The sequence below is a fragment of the Rhinoraja longicauda genome, chromosome 26 (assembly GCF_053455715.1).
Source record: "Rhinoraja longicauda isolate Sanriku21f chromosome 26, sRhiLon1.1, whole genome shotgun sequence".
NCBI lineage: Eukaryota > Metazoa > Chordata > Chondrichthyes > Rajiformes > Arhynchobatidae > Rhinoraja > Rhinoraja longicauda.
Window position 1 is genome coordinate 10,390,344 of NC_135978.1, and position 27,851 is coordinate 10,418,194.

The 27,851-nt window shown below is 43.6% G+C and overlaps 2 protein-coding genes across 5 annotated transcripts in view; both read right to left on the bottom strand.

The window, feature by feature from the left end:
* Positions 1–648: 648 nt before the first annotated feature.
* Positions 649–19,439, bottom strand: psph (phosphoserine phosphatase). Of its 4 annotated transcripts, none has more exons than XM_078422629.1 (6): positions 13,802–13,916; positions 10,225–10,382; positions 7,043–7,177; positions 6,318–6,463; positions 2,559–2,707; positions 649–2,378 (listed from the first exon to the last, which is right to left on the bottom strand). In XM_078422629.1, exons 1-6 carry the CDS (start codon positions 13,913–13,915, stop codon positions 2,271–2,273), a joined length of 810 nt encoding a protein of 269 aa, XP_078278755.1. In that variant the 5' UTR covers position 13,916; the 3' UTR covers positions 649–2,270. The 4 variants fall into 4 exon arrangements, with proteins under 4 accessions (XP_078278755.1, XP_078278758.1, XP_078278757.1 ...); XM_078422632.1 differs by lacking the exon at positions 13,802–13,916 and adding an exon at positions 19,145–19,439 and having other exon boundaries at positions 650–2,378; XM_078422631.1 differs by lacking the exon at positions 13,802–13,916 and adding an exon at positions 19,087–19,439 and having other exon boundaries at positions 650–2,378.
* Positions 19,440–21,482: 2,043 nt separating this feature from the next.
* Positions 21,483–27,851, bottom strand: part of LOC144606477 (sodium/glucose cotransporter 2-like) — a 36,211-nt gene continuing 29,842 nt past the window's right edge. The window contains 1 exon segment of the mRNA XM_078422625.1: positions 21,483–21,709. Within this exon segment, the coding sequence (XP_078278751.1) occupies positions 21,483–21,709 (227 nt within the window).

Genomic DNA, 27,851 nt, shown 5'->3' on the forward strand with positions numbered 1-27,851 from the left:
CTTGGCATCTAAACCTCTTCATTAAATATAGTTTTCAGTGTTTGACTTACTTTGGATGAATTCAAGATATTGGAGTTGCCTCACATTGTAAACTTGTCCATTTAAGGTAGGAAATAAAATTTGTCAGTGTTCGAGTCAACAGAAAGAGAATATTAGTCATCGCCCACAAAGAAAGGATTCCATAAATGCTTCAATCTTACTCACTGTCCTACACTTATTACAGATAAATAAACAGCAAAGAAAGAACCTGCTCATTAACGAAGAATCCCGTAATAATCTTTTGACAGAACAACTCTCCAGAATTGCAGATATTCATCTACTCAGTATACACTGTTTTGCCACAGACATATTTTGCTTTACAAACATAGTTGAAGACACGGGCTCTGTATAATAACAATGGCATGCATGACAGTGTTCAAATACTGTCTCAGAGGCATCTGGTCAAGAGGCAGGCAAGTGTTATACTGCCAAAATTATTTTTAAAATACATTACTTTTGTTGAATACTTTTGGTGCTGGTGCCAAGATTTCTGTAGGCTTGCCTTGCCTTAATATCAGATCTTAACATGTCCCAGCACATGAGCTAAAGAAACAACAAGGAATTATCATAGAAATCACACAATTTTATTACCCAACGCCTCAGAGCTAGAATTGGTGCTTTGTAATGATAAACCACTGATAAAATGTTTCATATGGAGAAGATGCAAACTCTAGATTATATTCATCTGAAGCCCTTGCCGTTTGTTAGGCAAAGAACAAGGCTCCATCTAAGTGAAAATAGAGACTGAAGTGTCATTAAAAAATACAGAATATCAATCTGATATGTCTCAAGAATAGAACAAATAACACAAAGAATGGGAAGTTTAATTCATTTGGGAAGTGCACTGAAAACTGATTAGTATTTAGAATGGTCGTCAGGTTAGAAGTGAATGAAACTGCTGAAATCATTCATGCGGCAATTGAGTGTTATTATAGTGAGAACTCTGTTGAATGAAGAACTAGAGAGGCTCAATAGCTTCATCCCTTTTCATTTTTGTAATGACTTTCTGCCAGGAGGCAAGAATAGCTGCTAGGATACAAAGAAAGGCAAAAGTGAAAATTCACCTTGGCAAAATGAGGTCTTGATTCCTCATTCCGTCTGTAGGACTGCTAATGTGAACTGAAAACTCGCACAAAGACTTTTTTTGTATAAGTTCCCTAGTGATTGGCAGGCAAATCAGTACAGCCTGTTTCTCTGCATTCAGTATATTGGTTAACAATTGTGTAGCAAGCCCTGCAGAAAACTACTTTGTATGAATGTCACCACAAACGAGTGGTGAAATGCAGAAGATAAACTGAAAGACTTAAGTCTGAAGATAGCTCTCGACCTGAAATATCACCTATTCCTTCTCTCCAGAGATGCTGCCTGACCCGCTGAGTAACTCCAGCATTATGTGTCTATCTTCAGTAAAATGCAGAATATTGGTCTGTCATAAATTTGAAGATTTTGCCCACTTCCCTTGGCCAAACTTCAACCCTATTTAGGTTCATGTCTATTTAAAAAAAAAGAAATCACAGGACAGTTAGCCCACTTGTAATAATTCAACTTGATTAAAACAAAATGTAGTGAAAAAAAAGCAGCATTCCGGCATTAGCCTTGCAAACAAAAATGTTGTTTAATTTGGAAACAAATCAAACAATAATATTACTTTTCAATATCATTAAATATTACTTTCAGAAAAATGCCTTTATTCCAAATATTCACTCAACATTATGCTAGTCAATTAGAAAGATTCAAAAAGGAGCATCCTTATAGGATCCACGTACAATTTCTGCAGGGAATTGTAAAAGAGAAAGGAGAGGAAAATAAAATTGTTTATTGTGTTTCCAAACATACTTGAGAAGAGCATTATGCTCCCAGTCAACCAATGTTCTCTTGTAGGTGACACGAACTGCAGACTGGGAAAAGTTCTACACTGCTTAGTCTAGATATGCAATATGGATGGAAGGGGTTCCCAAAGCACAAACATCAGAGATTTGTGTTTTGACTCTGATCACCTTACATGGATCTCTACAGCCCATGGTGGGTGGTTGGTGCAGGATACAAAGTCTGCCTTGTGACAATGACAGCTCTGGAGCTGCATCACCTTTCCACATAAGAGAGCGAACCGGAAATAAAATGGGGAAAGGAACAATTTATTAGGTTTAATTTATTATAATTATGTTTTCCTTCATGTTTCTCTATAAATATATTTTAGTACAGTACAATATGTCTTCTTTTCTAAATTATAGTTACTGTTCCAGTTCTGCAGTAATTTCTTGAAAGCTTGTGACGAACCATTTGGCTTTCTCCTTTATTTGTTGTCGGACAATATTCCCACCAAATCCGATAAATGCATCCTGGAACAGGAAACCAAAAGTATTTTTGACACATTTAAGGGAATCTAAATTAAAGACATAATGCTGATTGAGGCGATTTTAGTATGAGATGATGATATATATATATAATAAAACATTTAGATTTGAATTTATACTTAAGTTAGACTTTTGAAATGACAAACGTTTGGTGTCTGTACGTACAGCAGGCGGGCATGCCTCCAAGTCCGTGACTCCATCCCCAATCATAACGACCTTCTTAAATCCTCTTTCTTTTTTCAGAAGACCTATGACCCGGCCTTTCCCACCAGATTCTGCTGTTGGTTGTGTTTCATCAAAACCAGCGTAATCACCTGGGAAACAACACAACTGTTAGATCCCCATTATAATTTGCTTGCAACAAGAGCGTTTTCCTCTATAATATAATCTGGAGAGCGGAACAAAAAAAAAATGAGGACACAAAGTTCACAAACCATGTTCCATCCATATGACAACCCCCAGTTCCCAATCACACCACCCACAGCAACACTGAACATCTCCACAACATCTACTAAATTCCTCCCAGGTATATAAGCTGCCCGATTAACCCAGGAAATTGAATTCTTTCATTTCATCTTGCCACCCTACCAGCTCTTCATGCCCAGGGTAAAGTCAGCATATGGTTCACTTTGGGGGGCAACCAAGAGTTTCAAGTGTGTTTGTTTGTCATGTATACTGGATGTGAACCGAAGCAATGAAAGTCTTCATTGATGATCAGCCATGATCATATTGAATGGCGGTGCTGGCTTGAAGGGCCGAATGGCCTACTCCTGCACCTATTTTTCTATGTTTCCTTGCGGCAGCTTTACAGCCTCATTAGACACCATAACAACAAAAAAATACACAACAAATGTTTCAGTTATTCTAAGTAAACCAGCCCATGATAGTGCAAATAAAATGAAGTATTAGTAGAGCAACTACAGTAAAGCAAAGTCCATTGTGGTTCAGTGCTGAGGTAGGGTTGTGGAGGGTGGCCCAAGAAACTGATGGATGATGGGAAGAATCTGGTGTTAGTGCTTCTCGGGCTTCGTCCCAATGTTAGCAGCGAGAAGAGAGGTCATGTGGTGGGAGTCTGATGATATTAGCTGCCTTTTTGAAGCAGCGCTTCCTATACAGTGGGGATGTCAGTATCATGATGTCACAGTACGGGCAATGTCCACCACTACTGAACCAGGCCATGATACAACCAGTCAGCATGCTTATCTCCATACACCTGTAGAAGTTTGACAAGAGTATCCATCAACATGCTGAATCTCCTCAAAACTTTTGAGGAAATGGAGGCATTGGTGAGCTTTTTTGTGTGATTGAATTGGGGTGTTAGGCCCAGGGCAGACATCCAGACGCAAAAGACAGTAAATGCTGAAATCCAAATCATCAAGTCCTGGTGCTTCAGTTCCGTCCCACATTCCAAAGACATGCAGGTTTGTAGGTTGGTTAGCTTCTGTAAATTGCCCAAAGTGTGTAGGATCCCAGGAATGATTGGGCTAACATATGATGAGCGTTTGATGGCACTGGGCCTGTACTCGCTGGAGTTTACAAGAATGAGGGAGGAAACATCATTGAAACATAACGAATAGTGAAAGACTTGGATAGAGTGGATGTGGAGAGGATGTTTCCACTAGTGGGAGAGTCTAGGACTAGAGGTCATAGCCTCAGAATTAAAGGACGTTCCTTTAGGAAGGAGATGAAGAGGTATTTCTTTAGTCAGAGGGTGGTGAACCTGTGGAATTCTTTGCCACAGAACGCTGTGGAGGCTGTCAGTGGATATTTTTAAGGTAGAGATAGATTCGTGATTAGTACGGGTGTCAGGTGTTATGGGGAGAAGGCAGGAGAATGGGGTTAGGAGGGAGATATAAATCAGCCATCATTGAATGGCAGAGTGGACTTGATGGGCCGAATGGCCTTATTCTTCTATCACTTATGACCTTATGATGCGAAAGTGGGATAACATAGAACTAGTGCACAGGTGATTGTTGGTCAGCGTGGACTCAGTGGTCTGAAGGGCCTGTTTCCATGCTGTATCCACTTAAGGTACGAGATTGCTCTTCAGATTGTATCATTTAAATTGTCTTTATGGTGAAGTTTAAATTACAAAAGTTTTAACATTCCATAAATTTCTCACTTCCAAAATTCCAAAGTGTACAACATGCTGTATGTGGAAAAAATGAAGGTAACGTTGATCATTCATACTTAATGGAGGAAGGATGAAGAGAACATTTGGGGTCAATTACCTACCTCCCACAGATATCTCTAACCAGTTTGTTCAGTTTCAGCACATTTGTCCTCTTTATCATTCAAGTAATGCAGTGTGAGGAAAGAGAAGGTTGATAATAAATGGCAAATAAGAAGTCAAGGAATAAGATTCCTGTGTAACTTTAATAATCAATTCAAATAACCTACTTTCATTTTCAATGCAGAACACGCTGCTGTGTGATAAATGAATGATTAATCTAAATCATTTAATTCCTTGTGTTTTAAACCATTTCCAACAGTCACTACCACTGTGTTAAAAATTATGAAGTAAAATGTAAAGTAGATTTGCCACTTCTACCTCAACCAAAGATTGTCTTGCTTCTTGTTAGTGTGCCTATACAACTGCCAACTAACGTTACCTAGGTGACTATGATGAGCCTTAATACCTCATCCACTTGTGGGATGTCTCACTACTTTGCTCAAAGCTGTCTTGTTTACCATCTGGACTAAGCACAGAGTACTGGAATAGCTCAGTAAGCCAGGCAGCATCTGTGGAGGAAATGGTGGGTGACTTTTTTGGTGCCTTGAAGGTCAAGTCGCAGGTGGATAGGGTGGTCAAAAAGGCTTTGGGCACTTTGGCCTTCATCAGTCAGAGTACTGAGTATAGAAGTTGGGAGGTCATGTTGCAGTTGTATAAGACATTGGTGAGACCGCATTTAGAATATTCTGTTCAGTTCTGGGCACCATGTTATAGGAAAGATATTGTTAAGCATGAAAGGGTTCAGAAAAGGTTTACGAGGATGTTGCCAGGATTAGAGGGTGTGAGCTATTGGGAGAGGTTGAGTAGGCTGAGTCTCTATTCCATGGAGCACAGCAGGATGAGGGGGGATCTTATAGAGGTGTACAAAATCATGAGAGGAATAGATCGGGTAGATGCACAGAGTCCCTTGCCCAGAGTTGGGGAATCGAGGACCAGAGGACATAAGTTCAAGGTGATGGGGAAAAGATTTAATTGGAATCCGAGGGGTAACTTTTTCACACAAATGGTGGCGGGTGTATGGAACAAGCTGCCAGAGGCTGGGATTATCCCATCGTTGAAGAAACAGTTAGACAGGTACATGGATAGGACAGGTTTGGAGGGATTATGGACCAATTGAAGGCAAGTGGGACTAGTGTAGCATTGTTGGCCGGTGTGGGCAAGAAGGCCTGTTTCCACACTGTATCACTCTATGACCGACTCAATATTCTCAACATACTTCCTCCTCCTGTGAGGCAACAGCTCTACCAGCTGCACCACCCAATTTAGAGCATCTGTCTCCTGGCACCTGAGACCTGGGTTCATTCCTGATCTCAAGTACTGTGGAGTTTGCATGTTCTCCCTGCTACTGTGTGGATTTCTTCCGGGTGCTCCGGTTTCTTCCCACATCCCAAACAATCATATGGGTTTGTAGGTTAATTGACCTACGTAAATTGTCCCTGGTGTGTAGGGAGTGGATGCGAAAGTGGAATAACACAGAACCAGTGTGAACAGATGATCAATGGTCAGTGTGAACTCAGTGGGCCACAGGGTCTATTTCCATGCTGCATCTCCAAACAAAACTATTCCTATACCCTTCACCTATAAATGTGGCGAGACACTCTGGAAACTATTAGCAGTTCATTTCCTTTGTTTGAGTCGTACTATGTAAAGGTTTCTGGTGTAAAGTTATTTATCAGTAATGAAAATCTCACCATTGAGATGAAATTTCAGCTTGTTTGCATAGACATTGGTCAAGGGAATATTGATCATTGCAGCTATGTGTTCCACAATGGCCTGGAATCCACCAGAGATCAAGAAGACTTGCACGTTCCGCTGTTGAAGCTGATCAACTAGTTCCCTGTTTTAAAAATACGTGTTTAAGGAATCATTATGCTTCATTAGATCTGCAAAATGTACAACAAAATCACAACATAATACTGTTCAGCAAAAACTAATGCTCGTCTCCTCTGCTCCAGCCTTTTTGGACAATTTCTCTTCAATCTTTGAGCACAAAATTATCCAACCTTCTCATACCTGATTGTGTGAATTGCTAACCATTCGACAAAATTCAATCCCAACCCTTCCATAGGCAGATTGGCTAAAGCACAGCTAATATCGGGGCAGATTGCTGAATCTCAAGACTTTTTAAATAGCTTTAACTTTCTGGTTCCTGATAACTATTAATTAGAAACCAAGACCCTGAAACTTTTAATTATTCACACACACACATATGAATATTAATATTAAGGAGAGGCCCACTCTTCAAGATCTATACATGACATATAGCTTTAGAAAAGGGGAAATAGGATTAATAAATTAGTTAAATTCTTTTTTTTTTCTAGTATAACAATTCTTTCTTTCGCATCACAATGGTAGGACATCCTTGCAAACAGTATTGCTGTTTCTCACTTTTTATACATAAAAATAAATAACTTACATAATGTACTCAGTTAAGCAAGGGGGTTTATCATTCATAAGTCTTTTCACTTGATCACGTGAAGGTTGGATTATAGCTAGGCGCTCCGTTAAGGCCTTTTTAAATGAGATATTTCCACCCATTGCATTCCGTGTCCTGTAGTAAATTTAAAGAATAGTTCAGTTAACCAGAGAAAATTAATATTTGCTCCAAGTGTAGATGCTGTAACCACTACATCACAGGATGGTACCATGTTCAATCGGAAGTGAGGAGAATTATTTATCGGAGCTGACTACTCATCCTGTTCTGTAACCTTGTGGTTCTGTTACTTTACAATCAGCATCAAGTTCAGAGCAGTACTTTGATTCAATGCAAGCTAATGGGAATGCAAAGGAGCTCTCCGACATCAGACCAAGGTGCCCGTATGTTATCTGTATCTAAGCACTAAATGATTGACCTTACAAATGCACCAAACCTCTGTGGATCCATCATGCCCTTTGAGAATTGTGATGAACCATCAGACAATTAAGAAGTAAAAAGGAACAAAGTGCGGACTTACTCAGCAGGTCAGGCAGCATCTCTGAGGAACATGGATCAGTGATGTTTCAGGATCGAGACGCTTCGACCCTATGCATGTTCTCCAGAGATGTTGCCTGGCCTGCTGAGTTACTCCCACATTTTGGGTCCTTTTGTGCATTAACAAGCATCTGCAGTTCTTCTTTTCTAAATTTAGAAGTAGCGATCTCTTTGTGCGTCAGAGTCCAAACAGTTGCAGAATCTACTTGGCAAAGTGCAAAATGTAGTCCACAGGAAAAGACAAATTGAATCTGGCTGATACTCACACTGTCAGGAGACCGTCCAGGATCAGCCAGTGACTGTGATATCAAGGGGCATTCCAATCAAAAATCAACTTGCCATCAGGACCACAACTTCAGATCTGATCAGAACTTTTGCCCGAACGCACAAGAAACGAGATGAAATTCAGACACGGCAGAAGAATGAATACTCAGAGCAGCATTTGTCTGAGGATAATAAAATTGAAGAACGAAAACTGCCTAGCAGCCCCTGCGACCTGGGTGTGATCCGGACAGCTGATCTCTAAATGTTTCCCCTGTGCTTTTCTGGGCATGGCTCAAGTCTTCTGTTCCCTCCCACATCCCAAGGATGCAATGAGAGATGAATAAGCTACTATCGTTGGGGATTAGGAAAATCTGGATGGTAATGTGAGAGAGTAGAGAGAAATAAGACCAAGAACAGGATTGATGGAATAGCTGTGACAGGCAGCGCAGACAATGGGCCTGATGGTCTCCCTCTAATCATGACAAAAACATGAAAATATTAAAATGTAAAATATCAAAGTGAGATGGAAGATATCTACAATATGTAACTTTACTCATAGGACCTCAGACTATAAGAGGGTTGATAGCCTCATGCAGCAAATTCTAAACAACATTCTGGTTGAGAATGATAAATGCCAAACAATATCAGTGCTACCCAGGTAAAGTGGAGGTGTAAACCACCTCCTTGACCTTTAGTGACATGACCATTGTTGGATTGAGTGCCATCAATATTTAACCGGGAATTTAATTAGAGCAGTCAAACAAATACTGGAACTATAATCACAGGTCAGGCTGTGTATTCTGTGTTTAAATCATCTATTTGTTTCACAAAGCTATTCCACCACCTGCAAAGAATACTCTCCACTTACCTAGCTGAGTACAGCTCCAACGACACTCAAACCTGATGCGCTCCAAGTCAGGTCATTTAATCTGCATATAATTCCAACCTTAAATACTCTCTCTGATGAAGAGTCCTGACCCAAAACGTCATCTATCCATGTCCTCCAGAGATGTTACCTGTCCCGCTGAATTTCTCCAGCAGTTTGTGTTCTACCCCAGTTTCCAGTTCCTTGTTTCTCTCAGAGTCATAGTCATTGTGACATAGTGTGGAAACAGGCCCTTCGGCCCAACTTGCCCACACCGGCCAACATGTCCCAGCTACATTAGTCCCACCTGCCTGCACTTGGTCCATATCCCTCCAAACCTGTCCTATCCATGTACCTGTCTAACTGTTTCTTAAACGTTGGGATAGTCCCAGCCTCAACTACCTCCTCCAGCAACTTGTTCCATACACCCACCACCCTTTGTGTGAAACCTTTTGTGAGCACCCTTTGCTCTCTTAAATAACTCCCTCCCTCCTTCCTACATCACTAGCAGCAGTGTGCACCATCTACATGATATACTGCCAAGCCTTCCCTCAAAACTGCAACCATTACTTCTTAGAAGAACAACAGTACTCAGATACCAGTGTTCATTCCACTGCTGCCGGATCAAATTCCACGAAGTGTCTCTTAATCATTAACACGAGAGTACAAAGAATAACAGGCAGAAGGATCAGAGTAACCTTCAAGGCTCAGCAAATTGTTATGATGCACAATTTACTGGAGAAAAGCCGATGGAAGCTCACTGAATAGTAACTTAGTGAAAGATATATATCTGAAAATGAAAAAGAATTTGCAGGCCATCGGGATAGCAACAAAGGAGTAAGACTTAACAAACGTTCTTCAAAGGCAAGCGGTCTGAATGGATTTGTATGTTGTATAATTCCATATTTCTCTTCCTGCAGTCCTCACCATCATAGTGGTTAGTATTTAATGATATAGTTCATTCCATATATAGAGCATCTCAAATGTTAATTCCATTCAAAATATAGAACAAGAACATAGAACAGTACAGCATAAGATCAGGCCCTTTGACCCATAATGTCCGTGCCAAACATGAATAATACAAGTCAAGCTAAACTCCCCTGCCTGCACGTGACCCATATCCCTCTATTCCTGCACTTCCATGTGCCTATCTAAAAAACCCCTTTAATGCCACCACCATATCTGCCTCCACCACAGAAAGCCCAGGCAATGTGTTCTGGTCCCTTGCTACTCTCTGTCTAAAAAACTTGCCCCACACATCTCCATTACACTTTCTCCCTCTCACCTTATTGCCATGCCCTCTAGTGTTGGACCTTTCCACACCGGGAAAAAGGTTCTGACTGTCTACCCCTTCCGACTGGTAATAACGTACATGGAGAGGTCACCTGATCACTCCTGTAGAGAGCTCGGGTTCAATTCTCGGGTTAAATATAAAGAAGTGGTTAAGGAGGCTTAAAACAATATTTCATCATTAGGACAACAGGCCACGAATACTTACATTTCTGCCACAGCATCCCCGACTCCACAAAATTTTGCCAACTCATCAATTCCTTCTTCTTTTATCACTGTGCTGTCCACATCAAAGCAAACTGCATCAGCGCTCCGCAAGATAGCTTTTGTTTCAACGTCTGTAGCCATTTTGTTGCAAGTGTTCCTCTGGAAAGAAAATAAAATTATTGCAGAGCATGCTATGGGAAAACCAAAGTGATCTGGAAGACACAGAAGCATATGTCCATAAGACAATAAGACATAGGGGCAGCATTAAGCCATTCGGCCCATCGTGTCTGCTCCACCATTTGATCATGGATGATCTATTTTTCCCTCTCAACCCCACTCTCTTGCTTTCTCCCCGTAGCCTTTGTTTGAATAAGGATAAGCTGCCTCACTTTCCATTCCACTCCCCATTAGATGACATCCAAATTCAGTCTATTAAATACTGAAAGATTTTAATTACCTCCCTGCTGCTAGTCTTACTTTTCAGCACTGAAACACAAAGTTATCACCACTGCACGGTAGTGCAGCGGTAGAGTTGCTGCTTTACAGCGAATGCAGCGCCGGAGACTCAGGTTCGATCCTGACTACGGGTGCTGCACTGTAAGGAGTTTGTACGTTCTCCCCGTGACCTGCGTGGGTTTTCTCCGAGATCTTCGGTTTCCTCCCACACTCCAAAGACGTACAGGTATGTAGGTTAATTGGCTGGGTAAATGTAAAAATTGTCCCTAGTGGGTGTAGGATAGTGTTAATGTGTGGGGATCGCTGGGCGGCACGGACTTGGTGGGCCGAAAAGGCCTGTTTCCGGCTGTATATATATGATATGATATGATATGATATGCATGAGAACTAAGCTGGTTCTGAGGAAGCAACGAGTCAGGCAAAAGGAAACAATTCCTGTGGATTCCTCTGGTTCCGCAAAGTTCGGAGAGACTTAGATCCAGATCACTAAACTAAACTTCAATCTATCATCCCATGATCTTGAACCTCACACGGAGCTCGATTCCATTTCGCCCTCTCGTCACTGATTGGTTGTTTGCTGCCTATGACGAGGCAGAATGGCATCGGCATTTTATCCAAGAAGGAATGTCACTAGCAGTCGCCAAGATTCAGCAAACTCTGTGAGGCTGACAACATTCATCAACATTCGGTAATCTTTGGATAGTTTGCCTAATTTACTTCATACAGCACTATGAATATTTAAGTTTTTAAAGTAAGACACTCACTCCCCCCCCCCATCACCCAGAAACATCAAACAAAACTGATGTCTACAAGCATAGGAGAATTTTGCACAGTTTCTTAAAGAAGGCAGAGAGTTGAAGAATTATTCAAGAGCTTTGGGCCTTTGCAATTGAGGAAGTAGCCACAAAAATACCACATTCAGGGAAGATCAAAGTGTCAGACTGTAACAAGACTGGTTAGCTAGCTCCTTTTGTAGGGCTGGGGAGGAAGCAGGAATGGAATCTGAAAACCATGATCACCAAGTTCAAAAATAGCTTCTTTCCAACTACCATTAGGCTGTTGAACACTACACAACACGAACCTCAAACCGGCCTTCATGGTCAGGTGAAGAACCTTGTACTTATAACTGAGACTTGAAAATGATGCCAAAAACTGGCGACTCTGATCCTGTCTCAGTTTATAACTGGTATACACTTGTACTATATCTGAGATGCTTATCTAAGATGTATCTAAGTGCTTATGTATAGTGGTACTTGTACTGAACTGTATACAAAATAAATTTCACTGGTACATGCGACAGATAAAGTACCGTTGAACCAATGAATTATGAACCCATCGATTGACCTTGGTTGTACTAAGGACTTTGGAGGGTTTTTTTTTGCACGAGTATTTGGAGTATTGTGTCCAGTTCTGGTCATGCCATTACAGGAAGAATGTGGACATTTTGGAAAGGGTGCAGAGGAGGTTTACAAGAATGATGCCTGGATTAGGGGGCATTCGCTACAGGGAGAAGTTGGACAGACTTGGATTGTTTTCCTGGAATGCTGGAGATGGTGGGGAAACCTGATTGAAGTTTATCAAATTATGGGAGGCATAGATAGGGTAGACAGTTAGAAAAAACAAACCATAGAGGGCATAGCTTTATGGTGAAAGGGGCAAAGTTTAATAGGGACTAGACCAAGTTGGGCCCAAACCTCTCCTGTATTGGTGCAGCACCCTCTCCTCCCCCCCCCCTTTCCCCCTCCCCACCCCCTCCGTCCACCCCCTCTCCCTCCCCCTACCTCACCATCCCCCTCAACCCCCCCTTATCCTCCCTCCTCCCCCTCCCCACCCCCTCCCCCCTCCGTCCAAGGGACCACATCACGCTGATTCTGGTCTCTCTCCACTGGCTCCCTGTACGGTACAGAATCAACTTCAAGCTCCTCCTATTCACATATAAAGCTCTAAATGGACATTTCCCCCCCTACATCAAAAATCTTCTAACCCACCTCTCCAACTCCAGGTCCCTCAGGTCGGCTGACTTGGGGCTACTCACTATCCCGCGGTCTAGGCTTAAGCTCAGGGGTGACCGCGCTTTTGCGGTTGCAGCTCCTAGACTGTGGAGCAGCATCCCTCTCCCCATCAGAACTGCCCCCTCCATCGACTCCTTTAATTCCAGGCTCAAAACCTATTTCTACTCCCTAGCGTTTGAGGCACATTGAGGAGGCGCTGTGAACTGTTTTGTATGTGCTGTTATGTTTGCGTGCTACTGTATGTTTCATTTTTTCCTTAGTACCTAATCAGATGTACAGCACTTTGGTCAACGTGGGTTGTTTTTAAATGTGCTATACAAATAAAATTGACTTGACTTGACTCTCCCCTCCCCCTCCCCCTACCTCACCCCCATTCCATCCCCCTCAACCCCCCCTTATCCTCCCTCCTCCCCCTCCCTCCCTCCCTATGAGATAGATTTAAACATTAAAAAGGGAATAACTTTAAAAATATAACGCCAATTTCAATAAAACTACCATTTTTACCATTAAAGTGATGAAGGTGAGTAAGGTGGGCCTAAAATTGTCGCGCTATCTTGTACCGTTTTGGCTGAAGTTCGGTCACAAACAAACAAACAAACGAGAGTTTTAGTACATAGACTAGAAAAGAGGGCCCGTTGGGCCCGTCCCCACACCCCCCATTCTCTCCTCCCCCAGCCCCACCCTTACTCTCCAAGTGTGCCCGTTGGGGAGGGCCCGTTGGGCCCGTCCCCACACCCCCCATTCTCTCCTCCCCCAGCCCCACTCTTACTCTCCAAGATGTTTTGGGTTTTTTTCCTAGTCAGATGTGCAGTACTTTGGTCAACGTGGGTTGTTTTTAAATGTGCTGTACAAATAAAAGTGACTTGACTTGACTTGACTTGCAATAACAAAAAAGACTTCCTGGAAGCTTTTCGAAACAATGTAGCCGTCACAAGCTGAAAACTAAATCCTTGCTGAAAACTAAATGCTTTTCTGTAAACTTTTTGAAACAAATGTAGCCCCTTGAAGAAAAGGGTTAGAAATGAAAATTTAAACTTTGAAATGAAAATTTAAAGTTTAATATCTCTCTAGCTTTAAAAAGGTAGCTTCAATTTGAACGAAAGTACTTACAATAGTTGCCCAGGTTAATGGTGAATACGGCGGTACAAAAATCGTAGCGCTTTGGTGTACCGTCTTGGAGGAGTAGGGTTTGTAAGTTAAACTTCCGTACATACACACATACATCCCTACATACGAACGCAGTTTTAGAGTTTTAGTACTAGAAAAGAGGGCCCGTTGGGCCCGTCCCCACACCCCCCATTCTCTCCTCCCCCAGCCCCACCCTTACTCTCCAAGTGTGCCCGTTGGGGAGGGCCCGTTGGGCCCGTCCCCACACCCCCCATTCTCTCCTCCCCCAGCCCCACTCTTACTCTCCAAGATGTTTTTTTTTTTTTTCCTAATCAGATGTGCAGTACTTTGGTCAACGTGGGTTGTTTTTAAATGTGCTATACAAATAAAAGTGACTTGACTTGACTTGACTTGACTTGCAATAACAAAAAAGACTTCTTGGAAGCTTTTCGAAACAATGTAGCCGTCACAAGCTGAAAACTAAATCCTTGCTGAAAACTAAATGCTTTTCTGTAAACTTTTTGAAACAAATGTAGCCCCTTGAAGAAAAGGGTTAGAAATGAAAATTTAAACTTTGAAATGAAAATTTAAAGTTTAATATCTCTCTAGCTTTAAAAAGGTAGCTTCAATTTGAACGAAAGTACTTACAATAGTTGCCCAGGTTAATTGTGAATACGGCGGTACAAAAATCGTAGCGCTTTGGTGTACCGTCTTGGAGGAGTAGGGTTTGTAAGTTAAACTTCCGTACATACACACATACATCCCTACATACGAACGCAGAGTTTTAGTATTATATACTAGAAAAGAGGGCCCGTTGGGCCCGTCCCCACACCCCCCATTCTCACTCCCCCAGCCCCACTCTTACTCTCCAAGTGTGCCCGTTGGGCCCGGAAAAGAGGGCCCGTTGGGCCCGTCCCCACACCCCCCATTCTCTCCTCCCCCAGCCCCACTCTTACTCTCCAAGTGTGCCCGTTGGGGAGGGCCCGTTGGGCCCGTCCCCACACCCCCCATTCTCTCCTCCCCCAGCCCCACTCTTACTCTGTCCTCCTGATCTGTGTATGTCAAGTGACCACTATAGCCTTCTTTTTTTTTTTTCTTTCCTAATCAGATGTTTTGGGTTTTTTTCCTAATCAGATGTGCAGTACTTTGGTCAACGTGGGTTGTTTTTAAATGTGCTATACAAATAAAAGTGACTTGACTTGACTTGACTTGACTTGCAATAACAAAAAAGACTTCTTGGAAGCTTTTCGAAACAATGTAGCCGCCGTCACAAGCTGAAAACTAAATCCTTGCTGAAAACTAAATCCTTTTCTGTAAACTTTTGGAAACAAATGTAGCCCCTTGAAGAAAAGGGTTAGAAATGAAAATTTAAACTTTAATATCTCTCTAGCTTTAAAAAGGTAGCTTCAATTTGAACGAAAGTACTTACAATAGTTGCCCAGGTTAATGGTGAATACGGCGGTACAAAAATCGTAGCGCTTTGGTGTACCGTCTAGGAGGAGTAGGGTTTGTAAGTAATCTTCCGTACATACACATATACATACATACATACGGAATGTTGGACCGCAGAGTTTTAGTATTATACTAGAAAAGAGGGCCCGTTGGGCCCGTCCCCACACCCCCCATTCTCACTCCCCCAGCCCCACTCTTACTCTCCAAGTGTGCCCGTTGGGCCCGGAAAAGAGGGCCCGTTGGGCCCGTCCCCACACCCCCCATTCTCTCCTCCCCCAGCCCCACTCTTACTCTCCAAGTGTGCCCGTTGGGCCCGTCCTCCTGATCTGTGTATGTCAAGTGACCACTATAGCCTTCATTCTTTTTTTTTTTCCCTAATCAGATGTTTGTTTGTTTTTTCCTAATCAGATGTGCAGTACTTTGGTCAACGTGGGTTGTTTTTAAATGTGCTATACAAATAAAACTGACTTGACTTGACTTGACTTGCAATAACAAAAAAGACTTCTTGGAAGGTTTTCGAAACAATGTAGCCGTCACAAGCTGAAAACTAAATCCTTGCTGAAAACTAAATCCTTTTCTGTAAACTTTTGGAAACAAATGTAGCCCCTTGAAGAAAAGGGTTAGAAATGAAAATTTAAACTTTAATATCTCTCTAGCTTTAAAAAGGTAGCTTCAATTTGAACGAAAGTACTTACAATAGTTGCCCAGGTTAATGGTGAATACGGCGGTACAAAAATCGTAGCGCTTTGGTGTACCGTCTAGGAGGAGTAGGGTTTGTAAGTAATCTTCCGTACATACACATATACATACATACATACGGAATGTTGGACCGCAGAGTTTTAGTATTATACTAGAAAAGAGGGCCCGTTGGGCCCGTCCCCACACCCCCCATTCTCTCCTCCCCCAGCCCCACTCTTACTCTCCAAGTGTGCCCGTTGGGGAGGGCCCGTTGGGCCCGTCCCCACACCCCCCATTCTCTCCTCCCCCAGCCCCACTCTTACTCTCCTTACTCTCCTCCTGATCTGTGTATGTCAAGTGACCACTATAGCCTTCATTTTTATTTTTTTTTCCTAATCAGATGTTTTTTGTTTTTTTCCTAATCAGATGTGCAGTACTTTGGTCAACGTGGGTTTTTTTTAAATGTGCTATACAAATAAAAGTGACTTGACTTGACTTGCAATAACAAAAAAGACTTCTTGGAAGCTTTTCGAAACAATGTCGCCGTCACAAGCTGAAAACTAAATCCTTGCTGAAAACTAAATGCTTTTCTGTAAACTTTTGGAAACAAATGTAGCCCCTTGAAGAAAAGGGTTAGAAATGAAAACACAAGCTGAAGACCTTGAAAAAAAAGGTCTGGAAAAAATCATGTAAATTTAAAGTAGTAAACACCCAATAGCAGCTGCTTGTCCAGTTTTTTTTAAATGTGCTATACAAATAAAAGTGACTTGACTTGACTTGCAATAACAAAAAAGACTTCTTGGAAGCTTTTCGAAACAATGTCGCCGTCACAAGCTGAAAACTAAATCCTTGCTGAAAACTAAATGCTTTTCTGTAAACTTTTGGAAACAAATGTAGCCCCTTGAAGAAAAGGGTTAGAAATGAAAACACAAGCTGAAGACCTTGAAAAAAAAGGTCTGAAAAAAATCATGTAAATTTAAAGTAGTAAACACCCAATAGCAGCTGCTTGTCCATCGCGAGCTGATCTCTGATTGGTGCACGGGTGCCATTGTGACATCACGCACTGAAGCCCCTTCAAGAAAAGGGTTAGAAATGAAAATTTAAACTTTAATATCTCTCTAGCTTTAAAAAGGTAGCTTCAATTTGAACGAAAGTACTTACAATAGTTGCCCAGGTTAATGGTGAATACGGCGGTACAAAAATCGTAGCGCTTTGGTGTACCGTCTTGGAGGAGTAGGGTTTGTAAGTTAAACTTCGGAATCTTCCGTACATACACACATACATACATACATACGAACGCAGAGTTTTAGTATTATATAGATAGAATAGATAGATAGATAGATAGATAGATAGATAGATAGATAGATATAGATAGATAGATAGATAGATAGATGTGCAGGGCAAGTTTTTTTTTTGGAGAAGCTGATGAGTGCCTGGAACGTATGTTGCCGGAGTTGGTGGCTGAAGCAGATACGTTAATGGCATTTTATCAACTTTTGGATAGGCATATGGATATGCAAGGAATGGAGGGATATGGGTTATGTGCAGGTAGATAATTTATGGTCTTGGCATCATGTTCGGCACAGACGTTTGGACCGTAGGGCCCCTCCTTTTACTTGTGATGTTCTCTGCAGTATTGTGGTTATTAATATTTTTTTGTTTATCATATATTATCGATGTTCATTGTCTTTACAAACCTGTTACGTGCTACAAGTAAGAATTTAATTGCTCCATTTTCGGGATTGTGTGATAATTAAACACGATCTTGATTCCAGAGTCTCAAAGGTGATTTTAAAATGAAATCACTGCCTGGGTGGGAGCTAGTTGAATGCAGCAGTCGGAAGGGCGAGATGTTATAGAGACATATAAAATTATAAAAGAGCTGGACAAGCTGGATGCAGGAAAAAATGTTCCCAATGTTGGGGGACTCCAGAACCAGGGGCCAGTGTTAGAATAAAGGGGAGGCCAATTACATATTTTACACTACACATTTATGTGTAAGTGACAAATAAATGACTATTGACTTAAAATTGAGGTGAGAAGGAACTTTTTCACCCAGAGAGTTGTGAATTTGTGGAATTCTCTGCCACAGACGGCAGTGGAGGCCAATTCACTGGATGAATTTAAGAGAGAGTTTAGATAGAGCTCTGGGGGCTGGTGGAATGAAGGGATATAGGGGAAAAGGCAGGCACGGGTTACTGATTGTGGACGGTCAGCCATGATCACAATGAATGGCGGTGCTGGCTCGAAGGGCCGAATGGCCTCCTCCCGCACCTATTTTCTATTTTTCTACGTTTTCTATGTGAAGAACCTCCGTTCCCCAGGCAGTGGAAGGTGAGTTGGGGAACTCGCTGCAATCCTGGGGTTTGCAGTCAGTCACTCGCTCGGGGGGCAAACAAGGACAGGCAGGCAGGCGTGCGTGCGTGCACTGTTCCTCGGACTGCGGGTGGTGGAGCTAGTAGCCGGGGAGAGGGAATACATTGCATCAGTTTAAATCCTGGCAACGTTCAGCCCGACATGGGGCCTCTCTGAACGACACTCACCTCCGATTGCAGGCTCCAAAGCCGCTGCGATTGCTTTCCTCCGGCGGCCCCCAGCGAGGATCGCTGCCTGGCTACAACACAAGGAAAGCCCAGCTGCAGTCTGCAATCAATGACTCACCCAGAGAGACGCCGGCTCCGGCTCCCGCTCTCAAATGGTTAATTAAAAAGGGCAATATATATATATATATATATATATATTCACAAAATGCTGGAGTAACTCAGCAGGTCAGGCAGCATCTCGGGAGATCCCGAGATGCTGCCTGACCTGCTGAGTTACTCCAGCATTTTGTGAATAAATCGATTTGTACCAGCATCTGCAGTTATTTTCTTATATATATATATAAGAAAATAACTGCAGATGCTGGTACAAATCGATTTATTCACAAAATGCTGGAGTAACTCATATATATACATCACCGCCTCACATTTTTCATCGTGTAGTGGTGGGGCCCGCACCATTCAACACCAATCGATCAACAACCAACAAACAGAGACAGCAGAAACAGAGACAGAAACAGAAGCAGAGAAGCAGCTCCATAACTTCTGCAGCCTCAAACGCAAGAAGAGCAAGAAGAAGAACCAATCTCAATTCCAACCAAGGAAATGCAGTCTCACCTTAAAGAACCGGGAGAAATCGCGAAACTCTCCAGAGTTGGGGGGAAAATTTGCAAACCTGATTTTTTGTTAACCAGGAGGTCGAGAGAATGTTGCATTCAGTGCAGTGTATCGTGGCAGATCACCGTCCCCACATTCCTTGGAGAATGTGCTGCAGAAATAAGGAACTGCAGATACTCCGGTTTACATAAAAGGACACAAAGACCTGGAGTAACTCAGTGGGTCCGGCAGCATCTCCCTGGAGAACGTGGATAGGTGACGTGACTTGGCCTCTCCATGGATACGTCACAATAGACACTAGGGTGCAGGAGGAGGCCATTCGGCCCTACGAGCCAGCTCCGCCATTCAATGTGATCATGGCTGATCATTCTCAATCAGTACCCCGTTCCTGCCTTCTCCCCCTGACTCCGCTATCCTTACGAGCTCTATCCAGCTCTCTCTTGAATGCATTCAGAGAATTGGCCTCCACTGCCTCCTGAGGCAGAGAATTCCACAGATTCACAACTCTCTGACTGAAAATGTTTTTCCTCATCTCAGTTTTTAAATGGCCTACCCCTTATTCTTAAACTGTGGCCCCTGGTTCTGGACTCCCCCAACATTGGGAACATGTTTCCCGCCTCTAACGTGTCCAACTCCTTAATAACCTTATACGTTTCGATAAGATCCCCTCTCATCGTTCTAAATTCCAGTGTATACAAGCCTAGTCGCTCCAGTCTTTCAACATATGACAGTCCCGCCATTCCGGGAATTAACCTAGTAAACCTACTTTGCACACGTCACCTGTCTATATCCTCCAGGGATACTGCAGCATCCAGTATCTGAGTTACTCCAGCATTTTTGTGTCCTTTAATCGTGCTGTTCCTTCTACTGTGATTTGGACCCAGTTTTCCGCCGAGAGGCTGACTAACCCAGTCAGTGCAAGCTCTCTCCCAGCATCAGTCACTGCCTGCACTCCCAGAAAGGCCTTGGAAGTTAACGAGGCTGCCTGCCAGCTCACGGTCTTTCACACAGTCATAAACTCCTACTAAATGTATTCAAAATGAAAATAATATTTAAAATAAAATTAGCAATATATTTTCTTAACAAACTTTAAAAAAAACAAGAATCACGCATTTAAAGCGCTGAGTTAAATGAAATTAAAAAAGTTCTACTCCCTACTCCCCTATTGACCATTGCTTCCCATTTATTTCACTCCAACATTCTGCTTTCTGTATCTTAACTTGTATCCTGTTCCATTGACTTTATATTAATGAGGACATGGCAGTGCTCCAGAGTTAAAACAGATTCAATGTCATGACCGATTTTGATAATATCAAATCTGGAAAACCATTTCTATCAGTGAGCCAAGAAATTATATGAACTGATATTCAGCAAAAGAACAACTAAAGTAGTTTGGAAGTGCTGTTTTATGAAAATGGTTCTTATTTTGTCATTCATTTCAGATGCCTAATTCAGTGTTAGCTGCATAGTCTAACAGCTGATCTGATGAACATAGATGGAAGGGCAACAAAGGTCGAGGTTCAAACTCAATATGTCAAGGCCAAAGCTCTATAAGACTTTGGTTAGGCTGCATTTGGAGTATTGTGTGCAGTTCTGGTCGTCCCATTACAGGAAGCATGTAGAGGCGATGGAGAGGGTACAGAGGAGGTTTACCAGAATGCTGCCTGGATTAGAGGGTTTCTGTTACAGAGGGAGGTTGGATAGACATGGATTGTTTTCTCGGTGGTTGATAGGAGACTTTTTAGAAGTACATAAAATGTTGAGAGGCGGAGATAAGGTAGACAGTCAGTACCTTTTCCCCTTGATGGAAATTTCAAATCCTAGAGGGCATAGCTTTAAGGCGAGAGGCACAAAGTAAACCAGCATCTGCAATTCCTTGTATCTGCTTCTTGTACCTTCAATGTCTCTATCCTGTCTCAAAGTATTAGCCTTCCAGCTCTACTCTGTCTTCTTAATACCACAATGAGCTTCCGCCTTTCCATCCTCCTGATGGATTGAGTGACCTGACATTCCAATAATATCTGGATTGTCTAGATATGATTGTGGACGATCAGCCATGATCACAATGAATGGTGGTGCTGGCTCGGAGGGCTGAATGGCCTCCTCCTGCACCTATTTTCTATGTTTCAATGTTTGAATTTTTCCTTTTTGTACCTGTTTTTATTCATCCTCCGCAAGTAAGTATATTTATTGTGTGCAGTTGCAGATCAAGGCAGCATGTGCGATGGTTGATCTTCACAGGATTAACATCTTTTGAAAGGGCATAATGAAGGTATTAGGCCAACATCTATCCAAAAAGCTAACCAGATAGGTTAACAAAAACAAAAGGCTTGTTTAAACCTATTGAGCAGCAATAAATTGGATTAAAGATAATGCAGTTTTAAAATAATATTTTATTAAGCATAGTATCCCCACAGAAAGACAGCAACACACATCATAATAATGATATTGATGTTAACCACTCTGCTCCAGATGGTACTCTCACTTATGTCAGTCATTTTCCTCATAGCGTCTACTTTCTCCTCTGCTGTTGGTTCAGGCACTGGCTCTAAGCTAATGCCACAGAACCAAGCACAACAAATGATAAAGACATTCTTTTTCTTCCTTGGTTTTTCTTCCTCAGCTGAAAAATATAAATAGTGAATTGTTGAAATTTATGACTGAGCTCATTCAGATGACAAATCTCAGATCCAAAATTGGAGTGTGTAGGAAGGAACGGCAGATACTGGTTTAAACCGAAGATAGACACAAAATGCTGGTGTAACTCAGTGGGACAGGCAGCATCTCCCATTCCCTCTCTGCAGAGATGCTGCCTGATATAGCATTTTATATCTATCCAAAATTAGAATGGTGGCAACATATTCACACGAACTACCATACACATCTAACTTTGGAACAGTTAGGCTTATTCAAGCAGGGCTGCTTATATCCAAGCACCAAGGTCATTTGAGTTCCAGCCACACTATTTCATATCCTTTCATCTGTAAACTTTGCTGATTAATACCATTCTTCAGATGACATTTTCATGTATCCAGCAAAATCCAATACATTCTCTCATAATTTGACCTATGTATGTCCAACTAACGAGTATAAGAAGTATAGGAGTACACTTAGGAGGAGGAAAAAAAAGTAGGAGATAGATCTGGCAAGCAATGTAAAGAGAAATCCCAAGATATTTCACAGGTTAATTAAGAGTAATATGGCCAGGGAGAAAAGGTCTTCATAAGGATCAGCATCGACACCTATGTGCTGAGCTACTGGAGATACGTGAAATCTTTCATGAATATTCCTCAGGAATTGAAACAAATGAATTGTGATGTCTTGCACGATATATGAATTACCAAAGAGGAGATTTTTGGTGGTCTTAAAGCTTATTAAGTGCCAGTGGATATCTTCGCCAAAGCCATCGTCTGACCTTGTAGGAAGGGATGAAATTGCAGAGGGCCTTGCAGAGATTTTTCTCCATCTTTTACCACAGGTGAAGTTCCAGACTTGGGGGTGGCTACTGTTATACTGTTATTTAAGAAAATGGGTCCAGTGGCACAGCTAGTAGAGCTGCTGCCTCACAGCGCCAGAGACCTGGGTTCGATCTTGACCTCAGGTGCTGTCTGTGTGGACGTAGTTGCATGTCCTCCCAGTGACCGCATGGGTTTCCTCCAGGTGCTCCGGTTTCCTCACACATCCCAAAGATGGGCAGGTTTGTAGGTTAACTGGCTTCTCTAAATTGACCCCTTTATGTAGGGAGTGGACGAGAAAGTGTGATAGCGCAGAACTAGTGTGAACGGGTGATCGATGATCGGCGTGGACTCGGAGGTCCAAAGGGCCTGTTTCCGTGCTGTATCTCTAAACTAAACTAAACTACACTAAACTAGGCATCAAGATCACACCAGGAAACAACAGGTCGGTGAGCCTGTCATCAGTGGTGGGCAAGTTATTGGAGGGGATATGGAGGGACAGGATCTACCAGCACTTGGATAGACCAGTACTAATTAGGGATAATAGCACAGATTTATGCATGAGCAACTGTGTCTGAAATCTGTTAAGAGTTTTTTTAAAGAGATAACCAAGATGAATGATAAGAGTAAGGCAGGATAGGACTTTAACATGGCCTTTGACAGAGTCCTGCATGGTAGGCTGGTCTGGAAGGTTAGATCGCATGGGATCCAGCGGGAGCTAGCTAATAAGATCATCTGCTTAATGGTAGGAAGCAGAGGGTGATAGTTTTAGGCTGTTTTCAGACTGGAGGCTAGTGATTAATGATGTGCCACAGGAATTGATGCTCATCATTTACTTAAACAATTTGGATGATAATATATATGACATGATTACTAAGTTTGATGATGACACTAAAATAGAAGGCATCATATCAGTGAAGAAGGTTGTCAACAATTACAAGATCTCGATGAGCTAGGTAAGTGAGCTGACGAATGGCAAGTGGTGTTCAATTCAGATGAATACAATTTTGCAATTTGTATTGCATTTAATGGGATATCTAACCAGGGTAGGAATTTCACATTGAACAGTAGGGCTCTGGGGAATGTTGCAGAGCAGAGAGATCCAGGAGTACAAGTATGTAGTTCAATCAAAATAGCATTCCAGGAAGATTGGCGAAGAAGGCATTTGGTGTGCTGGCCTTCATCACTCAGGGCTCTGAGTACTGGAGTTGGAAAGCTATATTGCAGCATTGCAAGACATTGTTGATGCCAAACTTGGAGTATTCTGTCCAGTTTTGGTTACCCTGCTGTAGGAAAGACGTCATTAAGCTGGAACAAGTGCAAAGGAGTGTGACCAGAATGTTGGCAGGACTCGTCGGCCTAAGTTATGGGGAAAGTTTGGGCAGGCGAGGACTTTATTGATTGGACTTTTAGGAGAACTGAGGGGTGTCCTTATAGAAGAGCATAAAAATTATGAGGGGCATAGATAAGGTGAATTCACACACTCTTTTTCCAAGGGAAGGGGAATCAAAAACAAGAGGGCATAGGTTTAAGTTGAGAGTGGAGCCTGAGGGGCAACCTCTTCACAGAGGGTGGTGTCTATATGGAACGAGCTGTCAGAGAAAGTGGTAGAGGCATGTACAACAACAATATTTAAGAGACAATTACATTGATAGGAAAGGTTTAGAAGGAAATGGGCTTAACATGGTCAAATAGGACCAACTCAGGAGGGTGTTTTGGTTGGCATGGCCAAATTAGACCTAAGGGGTTATTTGCCTATTTGCTAAGGGCCCATGTTACTCCACGACTAAACCTTCAGTCTTTCAACTAAGTATCCATTTATTTTTTACTGGATACAATAATCATGGCTTCAGCATTCACAATCATTTCTCTGTGTGTAATCAAATTTTGTGCCTCACAAGGAACTCATTAATCAAAATAATTTCCTTGTGTTGTGTTCAATTATCAGTTCTCTGAACATTTAATACAGCCCCAGTCTTCCTTTTCCTCCTCCCCCCCCCCTTAGAATCATAGAAAACAACGACGCAAAAGGAACCCATTTGGCCTATCATGTTGATGCAATAAAGAGTTAGTTATACTCTTGTTCTTTTCGTACATTTAAAACATAGAAACATAGAAACATAGAAAATAGGTGCAGGAGTAGGCCATTCGGCCCTTCGAGCCTGCACCGCCATTCAATATGATCATGGCTGATCATTCAGCTCAGTCGCCTGTACCTGCCTTCTCTCCATACCCCCTGATCCCTTTAACAAAAAGGGCCACATCTAACTCCCTCTTAAATATAGCCAATGAACTGGCTATAACTTTTTTTTTTTTTTTTTTTTTTTTTTTTAATCAAAAAATACTTTATTCATGTAATAAATATTATTTACAAAACATCTTTTTTAAACAAACCCATCCGACATTTCCGGAGGTTACATATTCAATACAGGCATTTACTTAGACATATACATACATTTACATACATATCCCTTATTTGGAGGGGCGTTTCTCTCCACCACACCCTGCCCCCCATGTCCAGCAGCGGAAGGACCCTAGACTGTGGTCCTCCCCCACAGGGCCTTGGCGTTGGCTGCACCGAGCTTCAGAGCGTCCCTCAGCACGTACTCCTGCAGTCTGCAGTGGGCCAGTCGGCAACATTCCTTGACGGACAGCTCGCTCCGCTGGGAGGTCAACAAGGATCGGGCAGACCAAAGAGCGTCTTTCACCGAGTTGATGACCTTCCAGCAGCACTCGATGTCAGTCTCGGAATGCGACCCTGGGAACAGTCCGTAGAGCACAGAGTCCTCTGTGACGGAGCTGCTCGGAATGAATCGTGACAGGGACCCCTGCAGACCTCTCCAGACTCTCCTGGCAAATCCACACTCTTTGAAGAGGTGGGCCACCGTTTCCTCTCCGTAGCAGCCGTCCCGAGGGCAGCGTGCGCTGGTAGTGAGGTTCCGGCGGTGCAGGAAGGATCTGACTGGGAGGGCTCCCCTCACCGCCAGCCAAGCCAGGTCTTGGTGCTTGTTGGTGAGTGCTGGCGATGAGGCATTTTGCCAGACAAGCTGGGCTGTCTGTTCTGGGAACCACGCCACAGGATCCATGGAGTCATTCCCCTGCAGTGCCTGCAGGACGTTCCGTGCTGACCACTGCCCGATGGACTTGTGGTCAAAGGTGTTGGTCCGGAAGAACCTGTCCACAAACGACAGATGGTGCGGCAATGTCCAGCTGACTGGCACATTGCGTGGCATCTGCGCCAGGCCCATCCTTCGCAACACCGGGGACAGGTAGAACCTCAGCAGGTAGTGGCATTTGGTGCCCACGTGCCTTGGCTCTATGCTCCGCCTGATGCAGCCACACACGAAAGTGGCCATCAGAATGAGGGCGACGTTGGGCACGTCTTTACCCCCGTTGTCTGCCGACTTGTGCATTGTGGCTCGTCGCACCCGGTCCATCGCCGACCCCCAGATGAAACGGAAGACGGCCCGGGTGATCCCCGTGGCGTAGGAGGGAGGGACGGGCCACACTTGCGCCAAGTACAGCAGCCCCGAGAGCACCTCACACCTGATGACCAGGTTTTTCCCCGTGATGGAGAGGGAGCGCTGCTTCCACAGCTCCAGCTTCTTCCCCACCTTGGCTATCCACTCCAGCCAATTTTTGTTACATGCCCCAGCCTTCCCGAACCAGATCCCCAGCACCTTCAGGAAGTCAGGCTTGATGGTGAAGGGGATGGAAGATCGGTCGGGCCAGTTGCCAAAGAGCATGGCCTCGCTCTTCCTGCGGTTTACCCTGGCCCCCGTGGCCAACTCAAACTGGTCGCAGACGCTGATCAGTCTGCGGACCGACCCTGGATCCGAGCAGAAGACGGCGACATCGTCCATGTACAGGGAGGCCTTGACCTGAGTGCCCCCACTGCCTGGCAGTGTCACTCCTCTTATGCTCGCATCCTTCCTGATGGATTCGGCAAAGGGTTCAATGCAACAGACGAACAAGACAGGGGAAAGAGGGCAACCCTGCCTGACTCCAGACCTGACGGGGAAGCTGTCTGATTCCCACCCATTAATTTGGACTGCACTACAGATATCAGAGTAGAGCAGTTGTATCCACTTCCTGATTTCCTCCCCAAAGCCCATTTTGGAGAGCACGTCCCTCATGTACGTGTGCGATATCCTGTCGAAGGCCTTCTCCTGGTCCAAGCTGACCAGGCAGGCATCCACCCGTCTGTCCTGCACGTAGGCAATGGTATCTCTCAGCAGCACCAGGCTGTCTGAGATTTTCCTGCCAGGTACAGCACAGGTTTGGTCCGGGTGGATCACCTGTCCCAGAGCAGACTTGACCCGGTTGGCGATGGCCTTAGACAGGATCTTGTAGTCTACATTCAACAATGTGATGGGTCTCCAATTCCTTAAGTCATTCATCTCCCCCTTCTGCTTGTAGATCAGGGTGATGTTGCCCTTCCTCATAGAGTCTGACATGCTGCCTGCTAGGAGTATATCGTTGTACACTTCCAGCAGGTCCGGGCCCACCCAGTCCCACAGAGCCGAGTACAACTCTGCCGGTAAGCCATCGCCTCCGGGAGTTTTACTCGAGTCAAAGGAACGGATGGAGCCAGTCAGCTCCTCCAGGGTCAGTGGTTGGTCCAGACTCTCCCGCTTGCTGTCGTCCAAGACTTCCGTGATGGAGGACAGGAAGTTCTGGGAGGCGGTGCTGTCTGTGGTCTTTACATCGTACAGATCCTTATAAAAGGATCTGCAGATCTTGAGCATGTCTGTCTGCGAGGATGTTACCGAGCCGTCCTCCTCCCTAAGGCTTTTGATCACAGAGCTCCCCCTGTGAACCTTATGGAAGAAGTAACGTGAGCACGTCTCATCCTGCTCAACATGGCGGACCCTGGACCGGAAGATGATCTTGGAGGATTCAGAGGTAAAGAGCCGAGCTTGCCGGCCCTTCAACTCTCTCAGTTCCTCCCTCACATCCACCCCTGTCCTCTGCAGAAGGAGTAGCTGCTGCAAATCTGTCTGGAGTTGACACAGTTCCCTCTTACCCTGTCTTGCTCTCTGAACACCTTTTGAGACGAAGAACTTCTTGATGTTCTCCTTTGTTGCCTCCCACCAGAGTGTCTGGGAGTCAAAGAGGGGCCTCACAGTTCTCCAACATGCGTAGTCCCTCTTTAGCTCCTTAACATTCTCCGGGGTCAACAGCTCCACGTTTAGCTTCCACGTCCCTCTGCCCGCCTTCCGGTCCTCCTGTAGGTGACAGGTGGCCTGAAGGAGGCAGTGGTCAGAGAAGAACACCGGGGCGAGGTCGGTGTGTCTGACCGTGACGGCC

Coding starts and splice junctions, on each gene's coding strand:
- psph (XM_078422629.1), bottom strand. CDS start 13,915: ATGTATGTGTGTATGTACGGAAGTTTAACTTACAAACCCTACTCCTCC. Junction 10,383..13,801: donor CATTAACCTGGGCAACTATT/GTAAGTACTTTC, acceptor TTTTCTTTCCAG/AGGAACACTTGCAACAAAAT. Junction 2,379..2,558: donor TGGAGGCATGCCCGCCTGCT/GTACGTACAGAC, acceptor TTCCTGTTCCAG/GATGCATTTATCGGATTTGG.